This window comes from Haliotis cracherodii, unplaced genomic scaffold, assembly GCF_022045235.1.
Source record: "Haliotis cracherodii isolate W230 unplaced genomic scaffold, xgHalCrac1.p SCAF_15, whole genome shotgun sequence".
Taxonomy (NCBI): domain Eukaryota; kingdom Metazoa; phylum Mollusca; class Gastropoda; order Lepetellida; family Haliotidae; genus Haliotis; species Haliotis cracherodii.
Window position 1 is genome coordinate 33820058 of NW_027266270.1, and position 24592 is coordinate 33844649.

Here is a 24592-nt window from a genome sequence, read left to right on the forward strand (position 1 = left end):
ATATGATGTTATAGTGAACTTATTTCTGTCACTGCATTGCAGACTTTCCCTTCTTCCACTTACGATTCTGATGAGAATCATCGCTCATTCCACCAGACTAAGATATCAACCTTCATCCCCGACTTCTAGACTTCACATATCTCTCACGTGATCAGCCATCGCTGAAATTACGACCCCATCCCCCCGTGGTGACTTCACTCAGAGAGAAACTCGATCTGCAACAATTTCAGCCCAAAATTCGACCATCTCCTTCAGTTCACCTGAGACAAGCGTCAAATAGATCTCGAAACAACAAGCACAATCGATGATCATCCTTCTATCATACACAGTAGAATGGGTCAACACATCATTTCTGCTGCGTTCCAATGATTGAATGAGATGATCGATTGAACATACACGACCATTATCTAGAAATTCATGACTGCTGTAAGCGTAAGTCTAAAACTGCCGAGAATGAATCTGATATTAAGACAAAATATGGTTGCTTTCCATACTGGCAAAGACTTTCAATCACCCAATGTTTTTGTTATCATGAAATTGTATTCAAAGTTTCACCTTTTGGCTATTTTCCATCAAAGAATTAGTTAAAGTAAAACATTTTAAAATTATTTTTTTTCTTATTTTTGTCAGTTAAATCTGGTGCTACATGTATTTTTGTATTTCAGCTTACTTGTTTCTATAAAAAGTACCTAAAATATTACAAAGTCCCATATATTATTTTTGGTAGAATTATTTTCAGGCAACCTTTGGTCTGTGGTAAGTGAAGGTAGGAGTAAACTTTTGAAGTAAATTGCTTCCCCAGTTTTGTTTTTACACATTACTAATGTTCCATTCAGATATTCTAATATGTAATGTATCCCAACAGGCCATTTAGGTGTGTTTACTCTATTACAATGTGTAAAGTGAGAGGCTGATATACTTTCAGGTCTAGATCGCATTCTAGATCAAGGAGTATGTCTCGCAGCCGGAGCCGTAGCAGGAGCCGCAGCCGCAGTCGTGGTGGGAGATATTCCCGCAGTCGGAGCCACAGTCGGAGCAGGTACCTATTCAAACATGCTTGACACCGTCTTTTACTTTGACATCATGCTGATGTAGACACCATTAGTCATGCAACTAGTCTGCAACTCGGATAAGTGGTGATTTAAAATAACTCGATTTTAGGATAAAATAACTTATCGCTCTCATTTCTCGGAAAAAGAAACTAGTGTCTGTGTATCCATCAATGGCGAACAAGGTGTGAGGCAGGGATTAAGTGAGGTGTATTATTTGGTGATAGTGCATGAGGTTCCTCACCTATGGGAGATACCTGTGTAGATCATGGGTAGAATAGGTCTCCTGCAATCCATGCTTGCCGTAAAAGGCGGCTAAATTGATCGTGTGGTCATGCTTGCTGACATGATTGATGCATGTAGCTGGAATATTGCGGAGTGAGGTTTTAAACAAACAAACTTAAGGGATAGGGAGAATGTGAAGCCTGTACATGCGGTCCCCAGCCGTTTAAGTACTGGAATATCACTAACAGTGGTAAAAAACTGAACCCAATCATTCACCCACAAACCTGCTGGGTTTCTGTAAATGTATAGTGAATTGGGTTTAAGGTCACTTTGAACAGTGTTCCTGTTATTTCACATCATGCCAGCTTTATCTGGGAGGAGTGACCAAAGTGATGCAGGTCTCGGATATGATGTGTGTGAACAGTGATTTGAACCCACATATTTTGGTTTCTGATGTGCCCAAGGGGCACAACTCTGCTCAGCAAATTGTAGTGGCTTAGACAACTTGGCCTCCTGTGCCCCTGTGTAAATGCATTAGAGGTTTCATGAACAGTATGACCAAGTAGTGCATTTACCCTTGAATGAACTGATCAGCTTCTGTCTTTTCTTACACAGGTCCCCACGCGACCGCTCCCGATCTCGATCACGCTCCCGTGACCATGAAGATGACCGAGAATAAGAAGGATATACCGAGTGCTACAAAATTGTCCTTCAATGAGAACAACTACGTTGACTCTGTTCCATCATGTATGTCATTGCTACTGTCCTGTAACGGAAACTAGGTGTAAGTAATCAACATGTAGATATTGGAACAGCCTGTTGGTCAATGCCAGAAAAGGTATGGAAAAACAGTTCGATCAGGATTGCTGCAAAGGTGGACAACTTGTAGGATGCTGAACAGTTTCTTGGTATATATGACTCCTGTTACCGGAACAAATGCTGAACAGAACATTACACGTTCTGTTGAATTCCAACAGTTTGGATTGATGATACTCCTGTAATTGAAAAGTGTATGTTGAACAGTTTGACTTACTTTTTAATGTCTCATCCCTGTCATTGTCTTAAGTTCATTGTCATTTCTTTTGTCATTTTATGAGAGTTTCATACAGTGTACCATCTGATGTATTGAATTCCATTTAATAAAGGTTCCTCTGTGTACTTACATAATTGTTTTGTCATATTTTCATGATGCAAACATGGTGGGAGATTTTGTGGCTGAAACCTGATGCTAGGTATACTGTCATATTGACCAAGGGCACAGATGGTTTAGTGGCCTTTGCCCCAGCCACAGGCATTTATGGCTGTTATCTCCTGGCCTTGTGAATTCCTGGTCTCCAGCTGTGCTGGTTGTAAGAGGTGACTTTTGGGGTTTTGTCGTAGGACTGTGTTCATTATGTCTCCCCCAGAATGGAGGGAGACATATTGTTTTTGGCACGGTTCCCGTCGGCGTCAGCGTTCCCACCGTTTCCGGACCATAACTCAGAAACCGTTTAATATTTTTTTGCGAAACTTTGTATACACATTAACCCAGCACTGAAGTGATGCCTTTTGGTATTTAGAGATTTTTGACATTTTTATTTTTTCTCGTTTCCATGGAGATAAGTTGAACATAGACTCTGAATGGGGGTAAGCTTGGTTTCCGGACCATAACTCGGAAACCGTTTACTATTTTTTGCGAAACTTTGTATACACATTAACCCAGCACTGAAGTGGTGCCTTTTGCTATTTAGAGATTTTTGACATTTTTATTTTTTCTTGTTTCCATGGAGATAAGTTGAACATAGGCTCTGAATGGGGGTAAGCTTTGTTTCCTGACCATAACTCAGAAACCGTTTAATATTTTTTCGCGAAACTTTGTATACACATTAACCCAGCACTGAAGTGGTGCCCATTAGTTGTTTGAAATTTCTAGGAGTTCTATTTTTTTCTCTGTTATTTAGTAATGGAGGGTGGGAATGAAGAGATGGGGTTTAACGTGAAGTAAACGAATGAATGGGGGTGGGGGGAGACCTATGTTTTTACGAGTAAAAACACTTTCTAGTTGTGTGTTGTCATAAGCTGACTGCCTGGATCCTTGCTGATATAATAACAGTCACTTGATTTCTGGTCGAGGCTCAGTTTCAGGGCAGTCTTCATATGGCTGGAATTTTGCCATGCTATGCAAATTTTGGCTCTCTTCACAACCAAACCTTGATTGGAAATTAGAAGTTTCCACCTTACAAGAGGTTGGCTGTGGGCTGAAACACTTCACTTTCTTGCAACCAAGATGCACAATGAGAGGATAAGGTGATGCTCACAGGGGGGAACCAACTAACAGTTATCACCTGAAATGATTCTCATCGGAAGCATGAGGTTCCTGGGTATGGCTTTCAAAAAGTAACTATAAAACATTCACACTTTCCAGAGGATGCCTTATGTCCTGTTGATATTTGGTAGGGCTTTGTCATAAGGAACCAAAAACTAGTTCAGAGAGCAGTTTCCATTACACATCTCCATACTCTTGAAATGGAATGTCAGTTGGATATTATGAATGAAATTTTATTACAGCACCACCACCACCACCACTAACTGAATTTCATACAAATGGTGCATATATTATCACTGTCAAAGTGTAACGAACAAAATGGAGTATATAGGAACTCTGCTTTTCAATGAGGAGTAGGAAGTGAAATTTTGCACTCTGATGCATATACTGGTCATGTTCCTAAATGAGCTCGAAAACAGGTGCCTTAAATTCATTTTTTGGCCCAGGATTCATGCTTTTCAACTTACTGCATACTGCGTGAAATAGAGTTAACTCAGAAACTGCTGAAGTTACATGAATGAAAGCTTGCATGCTTATCTTAGAGATACCAGACTGAGTTAGATAAAATAGATGCCATAAATTATGTTTCTTTTCCAGAGTTACATCCCTTGCTTCACGTTTAAGATTTTGTGCTGACACAATTACGGCCCTTGATCCATGTTATTTTATTTTATTTAGTGCACAGTGTCTACAATGGGGAAATTGTACATGACATAAAGCCATCCCAGTGCCCCTCTTTTCTTAAGGACATATAGGCAATAGGACTCTCTTTTTTTATCGATGACATTAATTTCCATATTCACTACTATATGAATAAACAAAATTCTATAGTGTCCCATGGCGGGGGTAGTGATAACACCGTTTTTAAGTTGGTTATTACAAGATCACTATGCTTGCATTGAATTATATCTGAGTCAATTGATGCATCTATCATCAATACTGTCGTCGACGAACCTGGGGGATGTTGCAGTCGTTGCCCATGGGATACTGCTAGATCATAGATTCTGCGAGCCAATGGGACACTACAGTCAAACTGCCGCATGAGCTTGCGATTAGCTGTGTAATCGGTACAACTACAAAAGACGATCAAGGATAAAACCCGAAAGTTCAGATTTGTAATTGCATTAATGGACGATACGAATCTTCATTTCGATATGTTTAATGTGTAATATGTTGTTACATAATGTAATCTAATGTATTCAAATGTAATTGTAACAGAAAGAGTGTTGTCTCACTATTTTGGAGCTCGTTGGACACCTTTGCTCCAGTGAAAGTTTATGATGTGCTTATAGTTGATACCACGGTTGGGTAGCCCATTAGTTAAAGGTACAATGTGTGAAGCCCATTTCTGGTGTCCCCCGCCTTGACTTTGCTGGAATATTGCTAAAATGCGGCGTGAAAGCATGCCAATCGACTTATTGATACCACTGATGCTTGTCGTAGTGAGTTAAAATTTAACGTCGCATCAGCATTATTTCAGCCCTTAAAACAACGATGATGCTGGTCGTAAGAGGCGACTATACTTGTCGTAAGAGGTGACTAACGGGATTGGTGGTTAGGCTTGCTTACTGGGTTGATGCATGTCATCGTATCCAAATTGCGTAGATCGATGCTCATGATGTCGATCACTGGATTGTCTGGTCCGGACATCTTGCCATCCAGCTTGAATATTGCTGACTGTGGCGTTAAAGAACAAACAAAGAATTAATCATTGATACCACTGGCCATCCCTTCTGGAAGTATCCGAGGCCATGACATGGTGGTATTTTCACAAGCAAATGCACACATTTGGTGTGCCTCAAATGTCAGATATGTTCACTCATCCCCGAAACCGTAAATGCCATTTCCCAGTTTCTTGACTTCTTTTCCACATTCAGTACCAAGTGTACTGAATCCATGGATGTTGCCATGTTCCCCCCAAGGTTTAGCTTTGGGTTTGATTTGGGTTTTCTTTGTGGTCTTCGTTTCTTTAGCGTCTCCTGTATGTCCTCCACCAGCTTCTGCACCTGTACCCAATTCCTCGTGACCCTCCTTCAACAAGATCCTCTTCAGCTCTTCTTTACTGTATTTCTTTGGCTTTTCATCTGCCTTATTTTCTTTCCTTTGCTCCTGTTTGGGCTCCTTTCCGGACTTATGGTGAACTTCCCTCCTGACAATTGAAGCTACTGTACTTTGATAATCGTCTTCTGGATTCTTCCCAATTCCATCCCCTCTTTTATACACCCCTGATCCAAGAGCATTACCATCTCCTTTCACTCCATCTATTTTACTCAAAGGTTTGTAATTGCTGTCCTTATTTTGGGAAAAGGGGTTGTCAGCTGATTCGTCCAGCAAGGAGTTTGAAGAGGACATTGAAACGGATGTTTTTCCAGGTTGTCCACGTCTATGTGTCTGCGAATCATTTCCAATTCCATTGCCAGAGCTGTACATATTTGAAGCTGTGCTTTTACTTGGATTTGATTCTTGCGTGTTGCTATTGCCAAACCATTTCCTGGTACCTCCACCACTGGCTCCAGTGGTGCCCTCCCCTCTGCCTTCAGAGCCAGGTCCAGGCCCTCTCTTCTTGCTAGAACCTGAACATTCAACGCCTTCCCCGCTGACTTTAGAACCAGGCCCAGGCCCAGATCCTGACCCTTCCTCCTTGTTAGAACCTGAATGTTCAACGCCTTCCCCGCTGACTTTAGAGCCAGGCCCACGCTCAGATCCAGACCCTTCCTCCTTGTTTGAACCTGAACGTTCAACGCCTTCCCTGCTGACTTTAGAGTCAGGCCCAAGCTCAGATCCAGACCCTTTCTCCTTGTTAGAACCTGAACGTTCAACGCCTTCCCTGCTGACTTTAGAGCCAGTCCCAGGCTCAGATCCAGACCCTTCCTCCTTGTTAGAACCTGAACGTTCAACGCCTTCCCCTCTGAATTTAGAGCAAGTACCAGGACCTTGTCCAGACCCACCCTCCTTGTTAGAACCTGAACGTTCAACACCTGTTCCAACGACCTTATGTTGAGGAAGCCTGTCACCGAACTCTACTGTATCCCTTGCTAATCCATAGGTAGATTCTCCAGCGGTTTCCATTGACATCCCACTTCCCTTCTCACCATCAGATTTCCCACCTGCCTCCCCTGCTCCTCCACCCAGGAATGGTATTGTGATGTTTGCAATTCCGTGTCCAGGCCTTAACTGGTTCAGAAAATTGGACACAGAAGGTTTCCCAATAGTTAAATCAATGTTACCAGCAGAAAACTGCGGACCAGCTTTAATATTGGTACCTGTGCTTCTTCTCACACCAATAGCTACGTTGCCTGCACTGAAACTTGGTTGAGCTGTTGTATGCCTGTGAGTCCCTTTTCGTCCAAGTCCAAAGGCCTCAACATTGCCAAGATTGACTTCAGCTGCAGAAGCTCCAACAACAACAGAATCAACTTCTCTGTCATCCACCAATGTTGCTCGTATATTACATACATTTGTGTTTGCACCTTTCAGATAAGCTAAATTCCTTTTGATCTTCCCCTCTCGCATCACAGCTACGTCAACATTAGCAGCCTTCACGTCAACAGCAGTCGCTTCAATGTGTCCGCTTCTTGAATTATCGGTAACCTTGCCAGCTGCAGAGAAATTGCCTGCTGTCACTTTGGCTCCTGAGACGACCGTTGAGGACTTTGTCTTCACTTCAGAACTCATAGCAAAGTTTACATTCCCAACTTTGACATCAGCAGCTCGAATAGTTCCATTCTTTAGGGCTTCTTTCATTAACTCCATGTCAAGACCAAGAACACCTTCTATCACTGATACAATTTTGCCCAGGAAAGCAAATACTTTGTTAAACAGACCATTGAAGTTTTGGAGAAATTTGGTAATCTTTTCTTTTATGAAGGCAATTATCGTCAGAACCCTCTTCAAAAGTTTGCAAATTTCATTTCCCGCCTCTTTGATGAAACTGAATAGCCCACTGTCTTCTCCTGCTTTGATAATCATGTCAGAGAAACTTGTGATACTCTTCTGTAACTCAGTTGTCTTATCATCAACAAGAGTGTTGAATGTAGTGCTGAGGTGTTCGGCCGTTCCTGACATGTCCCTTATCATGACAGACACTTCAGAGATGTCAGCCACGCGGTTCAACGTTGGGTTCTCGACCACCGAAGTTGCAGATTTTGCTAGTTCCTGTGCTTGATCATTGAGATTTCGAGAGAATCCAGTTACTTCTCCAGTTTTGTCCTTGATCACATTGTTGAGAGCTTCCGTTGCTCCTTTGATATTTTGAGTCATATCACTCCACGTCTCAATGGTGTCCAATCCTGTCTGCACCATGCTGTTGCCAGCATCGATGTAGGACAGAGTCTTCTTGGTAACTTCATTGATTTTCCTCTGTACGAGTAATAAAGGTTCTGATATGCTCTTCCAAAGGCTGTCAACATCCAAACTGAAACGATACACGCCATCCTCCACGTCTTTGGAGAATTTCCAAATTTGATGCGCATCTTCCTTCATCTGCGGACTAACACCCGCAATCTTCTTGTTCAATTCTGTTTCTTCTGCCTCATCCCTTATAGAAGATCGACGTCTTCTAGCTGCTTGTTTGCTACTGCAGGCTGGTGTTGGTTTGTTTGATTGGTTGCTTCGGGTGTATCACGTCCAGAACTGTCATCTGGGCGTGGAGATGTCGGCGTTCTTGATTCAAAGGCAGATTTCAGCTTTCGTCCCAATCCTTTGAATGTGTCACCCTTTGTAGAATTTGTCTCTCTTGCATCGGAATCTGGAAACACCAATACAGTGCGTTAACCTGTATATTTATCTATATTAATGAAACAAACTTATGGTAAATATATATTTTGACCAATATGTCCACTTTCTTTCGTAAATGGTCACAATGGACATTATTGGCATACGTTGGGTTCAGCATTTATGTTAAACCTTCTGTACGAGCTGAGTCACGAGTTGTGGCAACATCTTACTTGTAACCTTTACACTATGAAGTGAATGAAATAACACAGCCAAAAGCAGAACATCATCATTTTCATTTAACAGTATACCCGCAGTTCCTTCCTTCAGACCCAGCTCCTTGAGGATACTCTTTGCATCATATTTAGCCAGTTCCTGTTCGGCCTCTTTTCCATCAAGCAAAGTGCCGTCTGCTTTCACAAATCGTGTTTTGTCTGAAAATATTCATTTCTCGTCAACATATGTCAGTGAGTGAGTGGTGTGTTCCGCCTGAACGGTTACCTGAAATGTACATACACCGGTAACGAATAAGGGAACAGTGATGAATATAGGGAAAATAACGTTTACTGTCAGTACATTTGAAATCGCCCATACAAATTCAACACGTCAGAATCAAATGTTGAGGTGTGTTTGTGTGCATTGTTTCCAACGCGTTCTGGATTAATGCTGGGAACCCATGACAACATATAATATGACTGTGTCTAAAACTAAGTGTCCCCTTATTCGTTTCCATCAGTACATTAACGACCTGTGGTACGGGGTAATTTCTCTTTCGGTATACATGTGAAGAGCTTAGAGCTAAAAGGGGCCAAAATGCACTTTGGCCCTTTTTGCATATTATTGCATAAATAACATCTATGAGTTCTTGTCAACCTGTAGAAAGAATATTGTATGTTTTCATTGATGCTTTTTTAAATATAGCAACTTAAAATTCTATAAAAGGGCCAAAGTTAAGTTTCAAAAAGGGCCAAAGTCACTTTGTTAGATTTTGGGCGTTTTAGCTCTCATTTCCGTGTGTGGTTGAGACTGGTTGTCTGAGAGAGATTTTGAAAGTTTGGAACCTTATTATCATATTTCAACTATTTCAACAAAGTTGGCTTTAGTTTTAAATCATTTAAAAGTACTTCAATAGCATGTGTTTGTACTTTTAGTAGTAGACTATCAATCTCACGTGTTAAATCTCATGCAAATGCCTGAGGGTCAAAAAGAGCCAAAATACAGACACTGGCCCTTTCCACCCTCACACAAATTAAAAACATAAGTTTATTTCCTTTTTTGAATGTTTTTTATAACAACATTTATATCTCTGCTGTCAGAATGCGTTAATGTCTAGGAATTTATCGGTAAAAAAAAGTTAATTAACATGCATAATATTATGTGTTTTCATCACTTTTCTCAAAACTCCACATGACATTGGCCCTTATGGCTCTAAGCTCTTCATGTATACAATGTATTAGTGTTTTAACAAGATCGTCCGGACTAAGGGTGTCCGGAGTAACGAGGTGTCACTGTACATGTGCCTATAAATGTATAACTAGTTGTTTGGGCATTATTTATGATGCAATTCGTTGTTCATGCACGTAACACGAGTAGATATTCTTGATGTTCTGCGTTTAGAGAGGTGTTAAACACCTGATACCATCAGACAGTTCAATTTGAACTTAAAAGAACCCCAAAGTCACTCATTGAAACATTTTAATAAACGTTTTTAAATTAATGTGTAATTTGCAGGTATTTCAGCATGCATGAATTAACGTTTTAAAAATCTGACATCTGATAGAAAGCGTTCCGTGAAATTTGACACGATGAATCCGAAATACGTGAATGAAAACCGTTCCTTGTGGCAATAGGCAGTTTGTGTTTGTTTGTTGTTTAAAGCCGCACTGTGCATATATGCGAGCTGTGTAAGGGCGGCTAATAAATAATTGTACACTAGACATACGATTAAGTCATTTTCAAGTAGTATTAAACGGTAGTAACTCCTTAACTATTAGATATCCAAACACACTTGAACGTACAGAGGAACACGTAGAACTCTCTCTCTCTCTCTCTCTCTCTCTCTCACACACACAAATCACAAACACAAAAACAAACACAAACTCAAAACACGCACACACAAACAAGCAAACAAACACACACACACATACATCACTAACACAAAAACAAACACAAACTCAAAACACACACACAAACACACACACAGACAAAAAAACAAGCAAACACACACACATAAATCACTAACACAAAAACAACCACAAACTCAAAACACACACACACACATAGGTCACTAGCACAAAAACAAACAGAAACTCAAAACACGCACACACAAAAACACACGCAGACAAGCAAACAAACAAACAAACACACACACACACACAAACAAATAAATCACTAACACAAAAACAAACACAAACTCAAAACACGCACACACAAACACACACACAAACAAGCAAACACACACACACACACACACACACACACACACACACACACACACACACACACACACACTTAAATCACTAACACAAAAACAAACACAAACTCAAAACACACACACTCAGACACAAACAAGCAAACACGCACACACTAACACAAAAACAAACACAAACTCAAAACACACACACACACACAAACACACACATAAATCACTAACACAAAAACACAAACTCAAAACACGCACACACAAAAACACACGCAAAAAAGCAAACACACACACACAAAAAAAACAACCCCAACAACAAACAAACAACAACAAACAAACAAAACAAACAAACACACACACAAAAACAAACACAAACTCAAAACACACCCACACAAAGACCCACCCACACACAAACAAGTAAACACACGTATACCTTGCCCGTGGTACGCGACACTTTATATCCCTCTTCAGACTGCTTCACAACACACCTACTCGGGAACATCGCCAGTCGTTGGAAGAATATGGTATTGTAACGACCATTGCAATGATATGAATAAATACTGCGTAGGTTCAAATATGATGCAATATATTTAAAAAACTAATCACTTAAAGTGTTTTGTACGACCTTACATCAATACTAATCTCTGTTTTATAAGTTATCATTTGTTTTATAATATATATGAAGTCAAACATTGTACATACGCAAACTTGGCAAGTCTCCAAACACTTGGCCGATTGCCGGTTGAACTAATCTGCCTTAACTGACAGCGACATAAAAAAGTTGTGGTGTCATGTGACCTGCTATATCAACTGAATATGGTTGCATAAAGCCACCATTTACAACTGACTGACTGAGTGACACACACACACAAACACTCACACAGGCAAACACACAAACAGACATACCCAGACAAGCAGACAGGCAGAACGGCAGGCACACACAAAGACAGACACACACACATGCACGCACGCACGCACACATTACGTCCATCTTTCCTTCATTAGAAAAAAACAACCTTATCACAGGAAAATCATCCAAACTATCAAGTACTGAATACTGAAGTGATTTATTTCGTTTGTTAATTGTTTCCTTATTTTGATGGTACAAAGTTAATGCGCATAAAATTAATACGACCTCCCGTCACTCGCATTTTTCGCATTAATATTCTGCTCCCATTAATTTCCTGTTTTACAGTATCTTACACAATATGCTCTCATCAACTACTATTGATCAATCTACACAAAAAGCAGTTGTGTCATGTGACCTGTTACATCTACCAACATAGCCTACATCTACAAGTGACGTTTGAGGAATGAAAACAACAACTGTTCGAGACATACAGCATTAGCAATACTTCGCCATTTTTGTTTATATGAAAGACACGGTACCAATACTTTAAACTGGAAATATGATGTTGATATTGTTCGGAACTGAGGCTCTCTGGTACGAACCAATTTCTTTAAATGCCTACCTGACATTTTGAAACAGTGGTGCACATCACAAATTGACCATTGGCGATATCATCAACTTTGTGATACAAGGATCACACTTTCGTCCATTTGGGAAGATACACCCAACCTATTCTTAGACCTGAGGTAACAAACTATCACGTGACTGGGGTCGATCTGACTACGCTGGCCGCAATGGAAAACGAAAGTAGATCTTGAATTAAGCCGCTCGGATACTTCCTCATTCTGTGTGCGTGACACGGAACCATTTATAGGATTGAAGAGATTTAAACTTCAATTTTTAAACTGACAGGACAGACAGACAGACAGACAGACTAAGACACACGCCAATCTTTCCTTCATTAAAAACAAACTTCTCTCGAGACATCTTCATTAAAAGAGGAAATAAAGTGAGTGAGTGAGTGCGTGATTAGGGTTTTACGCTTCTTTTAGCAGAAAATCTGAAAAAACGGTGACATCATCGTACATTTAATCAAATGTCTACGCTGCACCCCCTAATATACTTTGGCTTATATCATTAAGGATTTAAATGTCTTTAGGTTGCTGTAGAAAGAAAAATAAACATTCTGATAACGCACATGGGAATTGTTTTATGACTAAAACTACAGACATATTGTGTGTTCAATAAATAGATAAGGTACCTGCAGATTTAACCGCACTAAATTGAAATTGGAACCGAACGCGCAGTCATGAGATTTTGAAATCCTTAAACGTACATTTTTTTAGTGAAGCGGCATGGGTTGAGTCCACTGTTTTGAGTGGGTTGTCGGCCTGAATTAGACAGGGTGCTTTGTATATATGATGTTGTTCACACTTTATTAGCATATATGACAGAAATTTAGTATTTCGCACAGCCCTTCCTCAACTAACATACGAAAACCCCCAAACCAATTCCACCATGGATTTGGGAAATACTCGATTCTGATTGGTTAATCAGATGATTCAATTAAGAATAGTGAGTATGGTTTTACGCCGCTTTTAGCAATATTCCGGCAATATCACGGCAGGGGACACCAGAAATGGGCTTCACACGTTGTACCCATGTCGGGAATCGAACCCGGGTATTCGGCGAGACGAGCGAACGCTTTAACCACTAGGCTACCCGACCGCGCCTCACTTAAAAATAACCACCTCTAATTGAAACAGCTGATTTGACGGTTGAATCACCGCGGAAGCTAATGGTTATGGAAAAACACTTCTTTCTCAATGATTGTCGGTAAGCAATTCTAAATAATGATTTGTACACTAATAGGTCTCAAAAATAATTGAAGTGTTGACAAAATAGATCCACAGCTCAAGTACATTTCATGCTGTTGAATAATGCAACGACAGGGTGTAAAATACCGATAACATTGACGAGTCAATGCATGTCTATTATTCTTAGTTCTTAATGGTCCTCCTGAATTTTTCATGAACCATAAGATCCTAGAAGATCAATGTAATTACCCCGTGACAGAGTGGTAATGTTTTGAAAACATGGCTCTTTGAAATCTACACCGACTAAAGAGCAACGCTTTGATGCTTCCAGTAACAGTGAGTGAGTGAGTGGGTTATAACGCCGCTTTTAACAGTATTCCAGTTATATCGCGGCGTGTCAGCTTAATGTGGGAGGAAAGTCCGAAGGGAGGCAGGTCACAGGCGTTTACCACTTCGGTGAAACCCACGAGCACGGGTATGGTGCTGACAAACCTAGAAACAATCGGGGCGAACCGGGATTCGAACCCACAATTATAGGTTTCTGGCGTGCCCAAGGCCACGCAACTCTGCAGGGCGAATCGCGGCGCCTCAGACGACTGGGCCACCCGTGCCCCCGCTTCCAATGATAAAGAAGTGGAGGTAACAAGTGCTTTACACTATGCTAGACACAAACGTCTTTCCAACAATCAATTGAACATGTGTTGTGTAATTTTCCTATAATTACAATATAAGTACGTGAGGTAGGCTTAAAGTTTTGATGAAATGCAACGGATTTCATGACCAGCGTCTTCTTTTCACAACACATACACCCACTCGCAGGAATGAGTGAGTGAGTATGGTTTTACGCCGCTTTTGGCAATATTCCAGCAATATCACGGCGGGGGACACCAGAAATTGGCTTCACACATTGGACCTATGTGGGGAATCGAACTCGGGTCTTCAGCGTGACGAGCGAACGCTTCCACCACTGAACAACCCCACCGCCAGGAAGATCGATAATGGTGTAGAGTATCTGAAGTCGATAATGCTGCCTGACAATGAAACAGTTGGGCGAGTTTTAGAATATTTACTCTAAAAGATCGGGTGGTCCTGATAGGCAGGGTGTGTGACGCAGGGTTCGATAGTATTGGCATCCAACCTTTTGTGTCAAAAGCACAAGTTATGAACTGGTAAACATGGTCCACGACAATAAGCTTTTATTTAGTATTCAATAGAACCAATTCCCAGTGCGAATCCAAACTATTGATAATTATTGAATATGATCGTATTTCATAAACTAAAGCATAAAACAACGCGAAAGTCAAATAGTTTCTTAGAATCGTATTTATTTAAAATTCGAGTGCATATCGTAAATGGGTTAGAATATTCAAATTACACACGAAAGAAATAATAACTGTATGAACATTAGAGGTTGAATCACACATGAATAGCAAAATACGTTTAGTGTTAATTTAACCCAGAAACTAAGTCTAGGAAATGATAAAACGTCTGTATTGATAAAAAAAACACACAATCATACTGACAAAGAAACCTATGCCTGTCGGACAACAAGCAAATACACTGGTCAAGAACTCCATAACGCCGCTTTAGTAGGTGCACGAAACAGTACAAACGTCGCTCTGAATGTCTACAAGACTTTGCCATCCGCAAGTCAACCCTGTCTTCATTGATACCACGGCATTGTCACTTCAATCAATCAATATTTGGCTTTCTGTACTGAGGAGGCCACAGACCTATACATTATGCATTAATTGTTTGTGAGTAGATGAAGGCATTGTTTCTCATATAATGAAACTGCTTTTGGTGTTTCGGCAATTTATGTCGGAGTTAACACAAATTGAAAACGAACCATTAGATCCAAAATAACGATGGAAAAACGAACATCGTGCCACAGGTACAGAAGCTCACCTTTACTCAAAGTTTAAAAGTAGGGTTGTGAGGATGTGCAAAATGGCCGTGCTGTGTTGAAAACAAAATGAAATGTTTTTTTGCAGCACCATGGTACAATATGTTTTTGTTATGTAGTAGGTTAAACGATATTTTGATTTTCAGTACTTACGTTCACACAGCAAGACATATGGACGACAGAGAATGAGGTGGGTTGAAATGGGGTTTAACGTCGCGTCCAAGATTATTGCACTTATATTGCGAAGTACATGTACGTGTGTGTGTTTGTGTGACTGCTTGTACTAGTCCGGACTGATGCCGATTTATAGTGCTAGCTCACTGAGATACCATGCCGCAGTTTAACACGAATACACCACTCAGACACAGTATACTGACTCCGAGCCGACCAGGCCTTGTTTTAGCTCCTTAATGCCGAGCGCCAGACAGGGTAACAACAAGTACCATCTTTTAACGTCTTTTCGTATGACGCGGCCGGGGATATCTAGATAGACCTTAGTTATATATTTAGATATTTCATTTTGAGTTAACATTGTTAAGTTGGGTATTAAACTGATTACAAACATGCTAGCTCTTTCAAACTTAGTTCCATTCATAACAGTTTTTCAAAATGAAAATCTAAAAATAATGTCTAATGAGTTAAATGCTGTATATTTTCATCCCCCAAAATAAAATAAACTGCAGTGGCGGTCATTTTGATTTAAAATAAAGGAAAGTATACGTTTTTGAAGACAGACATGTAAACCATATTCTGTGAAAATAATACTGTTTTGTTCAGTGCTTTATGAGAAACCGGAGCAAGGTGAGCTAAACAGGTTGTGGTCTTTTTTAAACAGTGGATTTCCCTCACATCCTATGGTCATAGAAGACAGGGAGACTCCAATGACAAGGCAATGTACGTACAGGAAGATAATACCTTAACTCTGCTTACATTTCCACTTGACATCACGTGACGTTTGACTTTTGATGAACCAATTTGGTCTATCGGTTCTCGGTTGCCAAATCTGTTAGCGATCGTTCAAATGCGGGGGCGGTCGGGTTGTCTAGTGGTTAAAGTGTTCGCTCGTCACGCCGAAGATCCGGGTTCGATCCGCGACATGGGTACAATGTGTGGAGCCCATTCCTGGTGTCCCCCGCCGTGATATTACTGGAATATTGCTAAAAGCGGCGTAAAACCATACTCACTCACTCAACTGCGACCGAGTGAAGCGCGACGGAAGACCGTCGTCGGATGATTGGAAGCAGGGAAATCGACGTCGGCTGCAGAGAGAAGTGTCTCAGAGCATCTATACACTTTAGTATCGGTACCAATAGCATGGTACGCTACGTTACCCAAGTCACTTCATACGACTACGTCATCTGCCACACTTTAACATCTCAACAGCAGCAGTAATTCTAGGATAGTGAAGGATAGTGAAGACAGCTTGCAACTTCCTTCGTGAGGCAGGTTTCAGAGCCAGACCGCTTGTCAAGGGTATTGACAAAGACAGTGTTAAGTGCGGCGTCAGTAATGTCAAGCAAGCAGAGTGTGGTCTAACCAGCGATGGAGAACTGTTCAGATACGAGTGAATGAGTGAGTATGGTTTTACGCCGCTTTTAGCAATATTCCAGCAATATCACGGCGGGGGACACCAGAAATGGGCTTCACACATTGTACCCATGTCGGGAATCGAACCCGGGTCTTCGGCGTGACGAGCGAACGCTTTAACCACTAGGCTACCCGACCACCCCTTGTTCAGATACGAGATTTGATGCTGCATCCAGCTGGAAAGCCAGTGTGCACAAACGTCACCATGAACGTCTCGCCGCCAAGAACATTCTGAAGGCCGACACATCTGGCACTGGTAGGATATTGGCGGAAATCACCCACACTGGTAAAACAAAACTGGATAAAACCCCACACCTTCCCTTCTATCACAACCCATGCTAACGTCATGTTTAAGCACGACAAAACATACATCACACGTGATAGCACTATTCCTACAGAACCACAATGTGCACGACCTCCCGTGGCCCGCTAATTGGCCAGATTTGAACCCGATAAGACATCTATAGGACGAGTTGGACAACGCCATCTTGAACGACAGTCACTACATGCACCATGGGCCGAATGGGGCAGTGTGAAATCCGTACTCTCATTTCGTCCAGGGGAAGTTGGCGGCAGACATTGCTTAACGCTAATGGTCTAAACACGAGATAATTTAATTCTCATGACCTTGACCACGGCCATTTTGCGTGTAATGTCTTCATGTTGTCCTCTTTACAATTCGTCATCGCTCATCAAGTGTTCAGATGTGTATTAAATGTGTTTTACTTTCCACACTTTATCACGGCAATAATATCCCAAACTGTTTAAAACACAGGCCGTTAACCACTAGCAATCCAAGTCAGGTCATCTTACGTCACACGTTTTCAAATTTATTTATTCATTCATTCATTCATTCATTCATTCATTCATTCATTCATTCATTCATTCATTCATTCATTCATTCATTTATTTATTTATTTATTTATTTTTTTATTTATTTATTTATTTATTTGAAAGTCATTTTGCCATGGAGTTAAATATGCAGCTGACTTCTTGAATCACTGATAGTGATGTATCATGGAATTTAGATATAACATGTCATATTGTATAGGAGGGTCTATATTACTAACGGGATATCTAATGAAAATAAATATTTTTATGTTTAATAATTTCTATTCAATGTGCTTTTCAGAAGTGGCGGCAGGCCCGTGATACGAAAAATAAAAAATGTGTGGCCTTACTGTGGGTCATGGGGACTTCTAACACTACCTAAGCACCATGCCCACTTCTCCTGTTATTTGTGCTTATCTGTTGTGGTGTTAATGTAGCCGACATGCATGGATGCTAGTACGTAATCATTTTCTGATAACAACTTGACCCTTGTATCATGTTATTACGCGGAGTGAGTGAGTGAGTGTGGTTTTACCCGGTTTTCTCGCAATATTCCCTCAATATCACGGCGGCGGGCACCGGAAATGGGTTTCACGAATTCTACCCATGTGGGTAATCGATCCCGGACCTTAGGCATGTCGAGCGAACTCTTTCACCACTAGGCTACCAAACAACCAGTGGTATACATGAAGATTTATATAAATACTTCTGTCGAAGACTCAGTAAATGGGACAGGTGGCGTGGTGAGTATGGTTTTTCGCCGCTTTTAACATAATAGCAGCCATATCACAGCGGAGACAAAAAAGGGCTTTAAATATGAGGATCGACACAAGGCGAGACACATGGATCTGATGAACCCAGCGGAAATGCATTGTTGTAACGCAATATGTGGATTAAATACAAATAGACTTGCAATAGATTTACATAAAAAGAATGAATTATTATCTCTTTACGGTTTGTTAGATAAAACACCCATTTTAATGCGTCTTTAAAGTTATTTTTCACACAGGAAGAATGTCGGGTACCAACACGGTCCATCGTTCCACCCCTCCATAGTTCCCCATTGTTCCATACATTGGTCGTCGGTTCCGTTGTCCGGTTGACCTGCAGCCCAAAGGTTCAAAGTGACCGGCTGACCATCTGGCCAGATCCACTTCCCTTCCTCAACGTCATCACTTCCTCCGATCCAAAATCCTGACCCAAACTCTGCAATAAAAAAACAAAAACATAGCAAAAAACAAAGTGGTCACAGAAATGTACCATTATATACTTGTGAGTTAGTGAGTGAGTGAGTATGGTTTTACACGGCTTGTAACAATATTCCAGCAATATTACGGCAGGGGGCACCAGAAATGAGCTTCACACTGACTAAATGAACGGGACCAAAAGGTAAGGTGTTACAAATAAAGTCACATAATTACCGAAAACTAAAATAGACTAGTCAAATGAATATCAAAATTAGTATTCGTTCACTCTCTTTGATTGTTGTTGTCGCACTCGGCAATATTCCTGCTTTATGGCGGCGGGTTAAATAATAGAGTCTGATATTATGAGCAACGACCAACTCATTCGAGTAAGTGAGTGAGCCAGTTGGGTTGAACAGTTCCAGTTTATTCTAGTTATATCTCGGCGTGTCAGCTTAATGTTGGAGAAAAGCCCGAAGTGATGCAGGTCTCAGACGTTTACCACTTCGGTGAAACTCACGAGCCCGGGTATGGTGCTGACAAACCTAGAAACATAAACCGGGATTCGATCCTGCGCCCCCAAGGGACGTAGCTCTATTCAGCAAATTGCGGTGCCTCAAACGACTGGTCCACGCTTCGAGTTACGATGACAAACATTCAACGAAGTCACTGAGCCTGACCACTCGATCTATTTCGTCGCCCGTTACGGCAAGTATAGGTTGCCGGAGTCCTCCTTTAACCGGGGTGTACTCGTTCAAGTAACAGTTGATGGAGTTATATTGAACTATGTCATACTTAGCTTGATGAGCCTGTCTTCATTCGCAGTGTTGGTTGACGCCAGAGCTCCTCCCTTGTCCTTGCATCTGATCTAGATCAGTAGATGTATGGGTGATTAATCCCATGCTCCAAGTGAGTGTGATGAGGTATGATAGTGGTGAGGTAAGGTGAAATGGGGTTTAACGTCGCGTCCAAGATTATTGCACTTATATAGCGACGTGCATGTACGTGTGTGTGTGTGTGTGTGTGTGTGTGTGTGTGTGTGGCTGCTTGTACTAGTCCGGACTGATGCCGATTTATAGTCATTTGGTATGACGCGGCCCGGGATCGAACCCCGGACCTTCCGCTCTCCTGGCGGACGCTCTACCACTAGACCACGGAGGCGGTCAGGTATGATTGTGAGTGAGTTTGGTTTAAAAGTATTTCAGTCATATGATGGCGTGTCCGATTGGTGTGGGGGAAAAGCTGGAAGATATGTCGACATTTACCACTTGGATGTACTGACAAACCTAGAAACATAATCACGGGGAATCTACAATTCGTAGCCACGATCATCGGTTTCTGGCACGCATAAGGGACGCAACTCTGCTCACCGAATTGCGGAGCCTTTGACGCACTTGGCCACACATGCCCCTAGCATTAGTATGATAGATTACTCGTGGTGTCGTCATTAGAAAAGTTTGTGCTTATTGTATTATATTATTTCAGGTTGTTCAATAGAATAATCGGAAACAAATCCCATGGTCGTGGGGTTGTTATGGCGGAAATTTAAATAATCGAATCAAATGAGTTGTTTTATAAGTTGTTACACGCCACACTTAACAGTATTCCAGCGACGACGGCCCATGAATAGTCCACTCTGGACCAGACAGTGATCAATCTCATGAGCAACGTCCCCGTCGGGATACCATTACACGTGATCCTGACCACCCGATCGGCTTCGTTGCCTTATACGAAAAGCATAGGTTGCTGGGGCGAATTCTGTCCCAGAATCCTCACGGAGAGATGAGTAAAAGATGGCGTCACCGCGCTGGTGTTATGTAGTAGACTATAGTTATATAGTTTCGCTGATTGCGGTGTAAAGCAACATTCACACAATCTAATAAGAGGTAAGGTGAAAATGGGTTTAACGTCGAGTCCAAGATTATTGCACTTATATAGCGATGTGCATGCACGTATGTGTGTGTGAGTGTGTGTGTGTGTGTGTGTGTGTGTGTGTGTGTGTGTGTGTGTGACCGCTTGTACTAGTCCGGACTGATGCCGATTTATAGTGCTAGCTCACTGAGATACCATGCCGCAGTTTAACATGACACAGTATACTGAATCGACCAGTCCTTGTTTTAGCCCCTTAATGTCGAGCGCCAGACAGGGTAACAACAAGTACCATCTTTTAACGTCTTTTGGTATGACGCGGCCGGGGATGGAACCCCGGACCTTCCGCTCTCCGCGCGGATGCTCTACCACTAGACCACGGAGGTGGTCCAATTCAATGAGACGCATTAATTAATACAGATAAAAAAACACACACTAAATTATTACTTGTGCATCAGCCACGTTTTTCTTATCTGGGCTCTTCCAGTAACAGGACATCCCGAGAACCGTCCATTCGGAGCTGCAGTCTGAAATTAATAATGAGATACTTGTAGTTCTGTAAGCAATAAAGTAGCTTAGAGGACACCCAAAACGGCTCCTGTAAAATCCCTGTCAATGAACGAATGTGTAAACTCTGCGACATGAGCGATGCTTTTCTTTGTCCATTTTCTAAACACCAACCGAAAATATATGTCCCACTTTCATATGCTAAAACCCCAAATATGTTTAAAATTAAGAAAACGTCTCAATTGTAAATCCCGAGTACCCAGGCCAGAGTGTAAATACAGTTCTGTTCTGTTCTGTAGTGATGATGAAGGGAGGACTTCGAACATTCAGATGAATGTTCACAACATTGGGTGAAGCTTTTTCGTGATGTCCCTCCCTGATATTGATTGAACAAGCACTTTCCGACCTTGCATTTAAAGAGCTTCCGATCATAATTTACCGTTTATCAGTACATCAATAGAGGGTCTAATGTTTTGAAATAAAGTTCATCCCTTTTAACTTTTAAGAGAATGAATTATCAATACGGATGTCTCGTTACTAAACAATTAGATAACGTCTTACTCTGGCGCCACTAAAACAATAAGCTGATTAGGTATGTGAAGTTTCCAAATTTCTTAGTCAAGTGAGTGTATTGAGAAAGAGTGGGTATTCTGTTGAAACCAAACTGTTCTGATGTCGAAACATCTGTCCATGGAATTGCTTAAAAGTGAAATAAAAGAAATATTAAGCAGAAAATTGCACAGTTCACCAAATGTTAGGTATATGGATTAGATGGCACGACGGATTGGGAAACAGTGTCCCAGTTCTGCTCAAGCAAATAAATGCGACAAAGCCTGACTATAATCACCATAAATCTCTACTGGCGACAAAACTCACGTGCATGCACATCGCTATATAATCTTTATCACTCTGAATCTGTATACACAAATCGAAATATGAATCAGAGGAGATGCATTCACTGGCCCTTATATTCTAGAATAGGTACGTGATTCAGTTGAAGGGAATTAGCTTTTTAACCATCACTGAACGATATATTGAACAGATATAAATTCCCTCAACCAATGACAACATTGCCCACTGACTTAACCCATCTTGAAAGACATTCAACAGGTTCATCTACAAGACCCATTTTTGGGCATACACTTTGCCAGAAGAAACCTCTCCTTAACTGAACTTTTTCATGTCCCAAACTGAGTTGAAGTCTTGTTTCCCTAAAATGCGTAACTGTGGTGCACATTCTCTTGATGGAAAGAGGCAACAGTTCAACATCTGAACTGGAAACTGCGTTGATAAGCTGAGGGTATGCCTGTTCCGTGGGATTGGAACAGAGCAATCAAAAGCCCTCAGCACAAAACGTCAGTCCTTGACGAGATCACACACACGTTCTCAGGTGCCAAACTATTCTTAATGCAAGACAATGCTTCTGGTTTACAATCCCAGACAAGGAAACTACCTTCAACAGTCTATTTGGCAGTTGCTCAGTCAGAGTCAAGACGTATAATAATTCATACAAGAACAATATCCTGGCTCATTTAACCAACTTAAAGAGGAGCTCACACGACCAAATACAATGCATCAATATACGATAGTAAGAACCCCTTTAACACATTCTGGTCAAATTGTCACTCATTGTTTAGTTAGTAACTTTATTCTTGTCGCGTCTATGTATAGAATCATGATTTGTTTATTTGTAACATGCAACAGGAAACAAATAAAATATCGATAAAAAAATAAAGAATAATATCCCTCCATTGTAGACATCACTGACGATATTGCAATATTTGGGGAAAATGAACAAATGAATAATATGAACCTCAAAAACCTTAGCACGCCGACAGATAGAACGGACTCGTATTCAACCCTAGAAAGTGGGTAATCAAGATCAAATGCTCTTGGGAATTGTGTTTGTCTCAGAAGTCGTTTACCAAGACCCAGAAAAGGTCAAGGCTTTTCGGGAAATATAAAGCAGTTCCAAAAGATTCTGGCCAAGATTTAACTTAAGCTTTGATTATAGCGATGATCTAATATCGTTCAATAATTGTCATATAGCCAATGCCCTTCCACAGATTTACCCACCTGAACTAGAAATAAAGGAGACCCCTGAGACTGTTTCATATTCAGATCTATGCATAAAGATTCAGAGTGACAAAATACCCTCCACAAGACTGTATGACAACAGGGATGACTTCATCCTTCCAGTAGTCAACTTTCCCTTCATGTCGAGCAATATTCCAGCAGCTCCAGACTTTGGTGTTTACATTTCACAAATTTTGAGATACATTCGATCATGCTCTTTCTACCAAGATTTCAAAGAGCGTTATACGACTGTTGCTTGGTCAATGTTACAAGATTCAAGCCCTCACTCACTAAAGTCACTCACCTGAGCGTGCCATGTAATAATCGTATCCCTTTACTGTTATCAGCCCAGCACTTGTGAGGTGACGCTGGAGAGTGATGAGACATGACCTGCTGCCAGGGTTGTAGAAGAAGGAAGCACATTCATCTACACCAGTGCAAGCTACGGCACAGTCAAACTGATTCATCACTTCAAAGATGTTTCCATCCGGTTCGATGAAATTACTGAACATAAGGATGAACATTTGATCCAGCATCATGTTTGAGCAGTTCTGTGTGGACAAACCGTTATACCAGTCTTGGATGGCAAAGACAGAACAACGTGTCACCTCCTCTGTTGTTTAGACTCGTCTGTGGCGTGTGTTGGAGAACTTGTTACATTATTGCCAACTGCTAGTGACGGAACTAAGTCACCAGTCTCTAACCGTTATCATAAAATATGCATGATTGTTTTTCTGAATCAGCCTATTGTGTCATATGTCAGACATTGATGCATGGTTGACTGTTTGCACTCAAATGTTAACCTTGTGTTAAAAACAAGTGCCTGAGTATAAGCCTGTTTGTTTCACCAGGTACACGTCTTAACGTATAGTCAGCATGTGTTAAAGAAACATCAATGACTTCTGTTCGTGCATTTATTCTGCATAGAATAAACTGTACCTAGGATTTAGGGTACATTTAGCCGATGTTCTTTCTCTGGCGTTGATGCTTTGTGTTTGAAACGCCATGTAGATGATTTAGTGTACCAAAAGTCCGCGCCATTGTATCACACTTCTTTGTTATATCTAACTACGAAACCTTACCATAGCAACGTAGCACCTTACCTGTGCCAAGGGGTTTCACCAAAGATCTAAACGTCTACAACACCTAAAACAACGTCTAAAACAGTTGTCATGAGGAATGTAACTGAAACACGCACTTTTCTGACATTTAACAGCGAGTCTTGCGCCATAATCAGTCATGCCACTGTAG

General features: G+C 41.1%; 1 protein-coding gene and 1 pseudogene across 5 annotated transcripts in view; one reads left to right on the plus strand and one right to left on the minus strand.

Moving 5' to 3' along the window:
• The window catches only part of LOC139462540 (probable splicing factor, arginine/serine-rich 6), a 36724-nt gene extending 34296 nt beyond the window's left edge, over window positions 1-2428 (plus strand). For 3 of the 5 annotated variants that reach the window (XM_071244342.1, XM_071244344.1, XM_071244345.1), the window contains exons 4-5: window positions 926-1039; window positions 1890-2428. In XM_071244342.1, coding sequence (XP_071100443.1) covers window positions 926-1039; window positions 1890-1953 — 178 coding nt within the window. In that variant the 3' untranslated portion in view covers window positions 1954-2428. The other 2 variants (XR_011653034.1, XM_071244343.1) reach the window with 2 other exon arrangements.
• A 2380-nt stretch (window positions 2429-4808) lies between these two features.
• On the minus strand, window positions 4809-23880 carry LOC139462070 (uncharacterized; annotated as a pseudogene).
• Window positions 23881-24592: the final 712 nt, after the last annotated feature.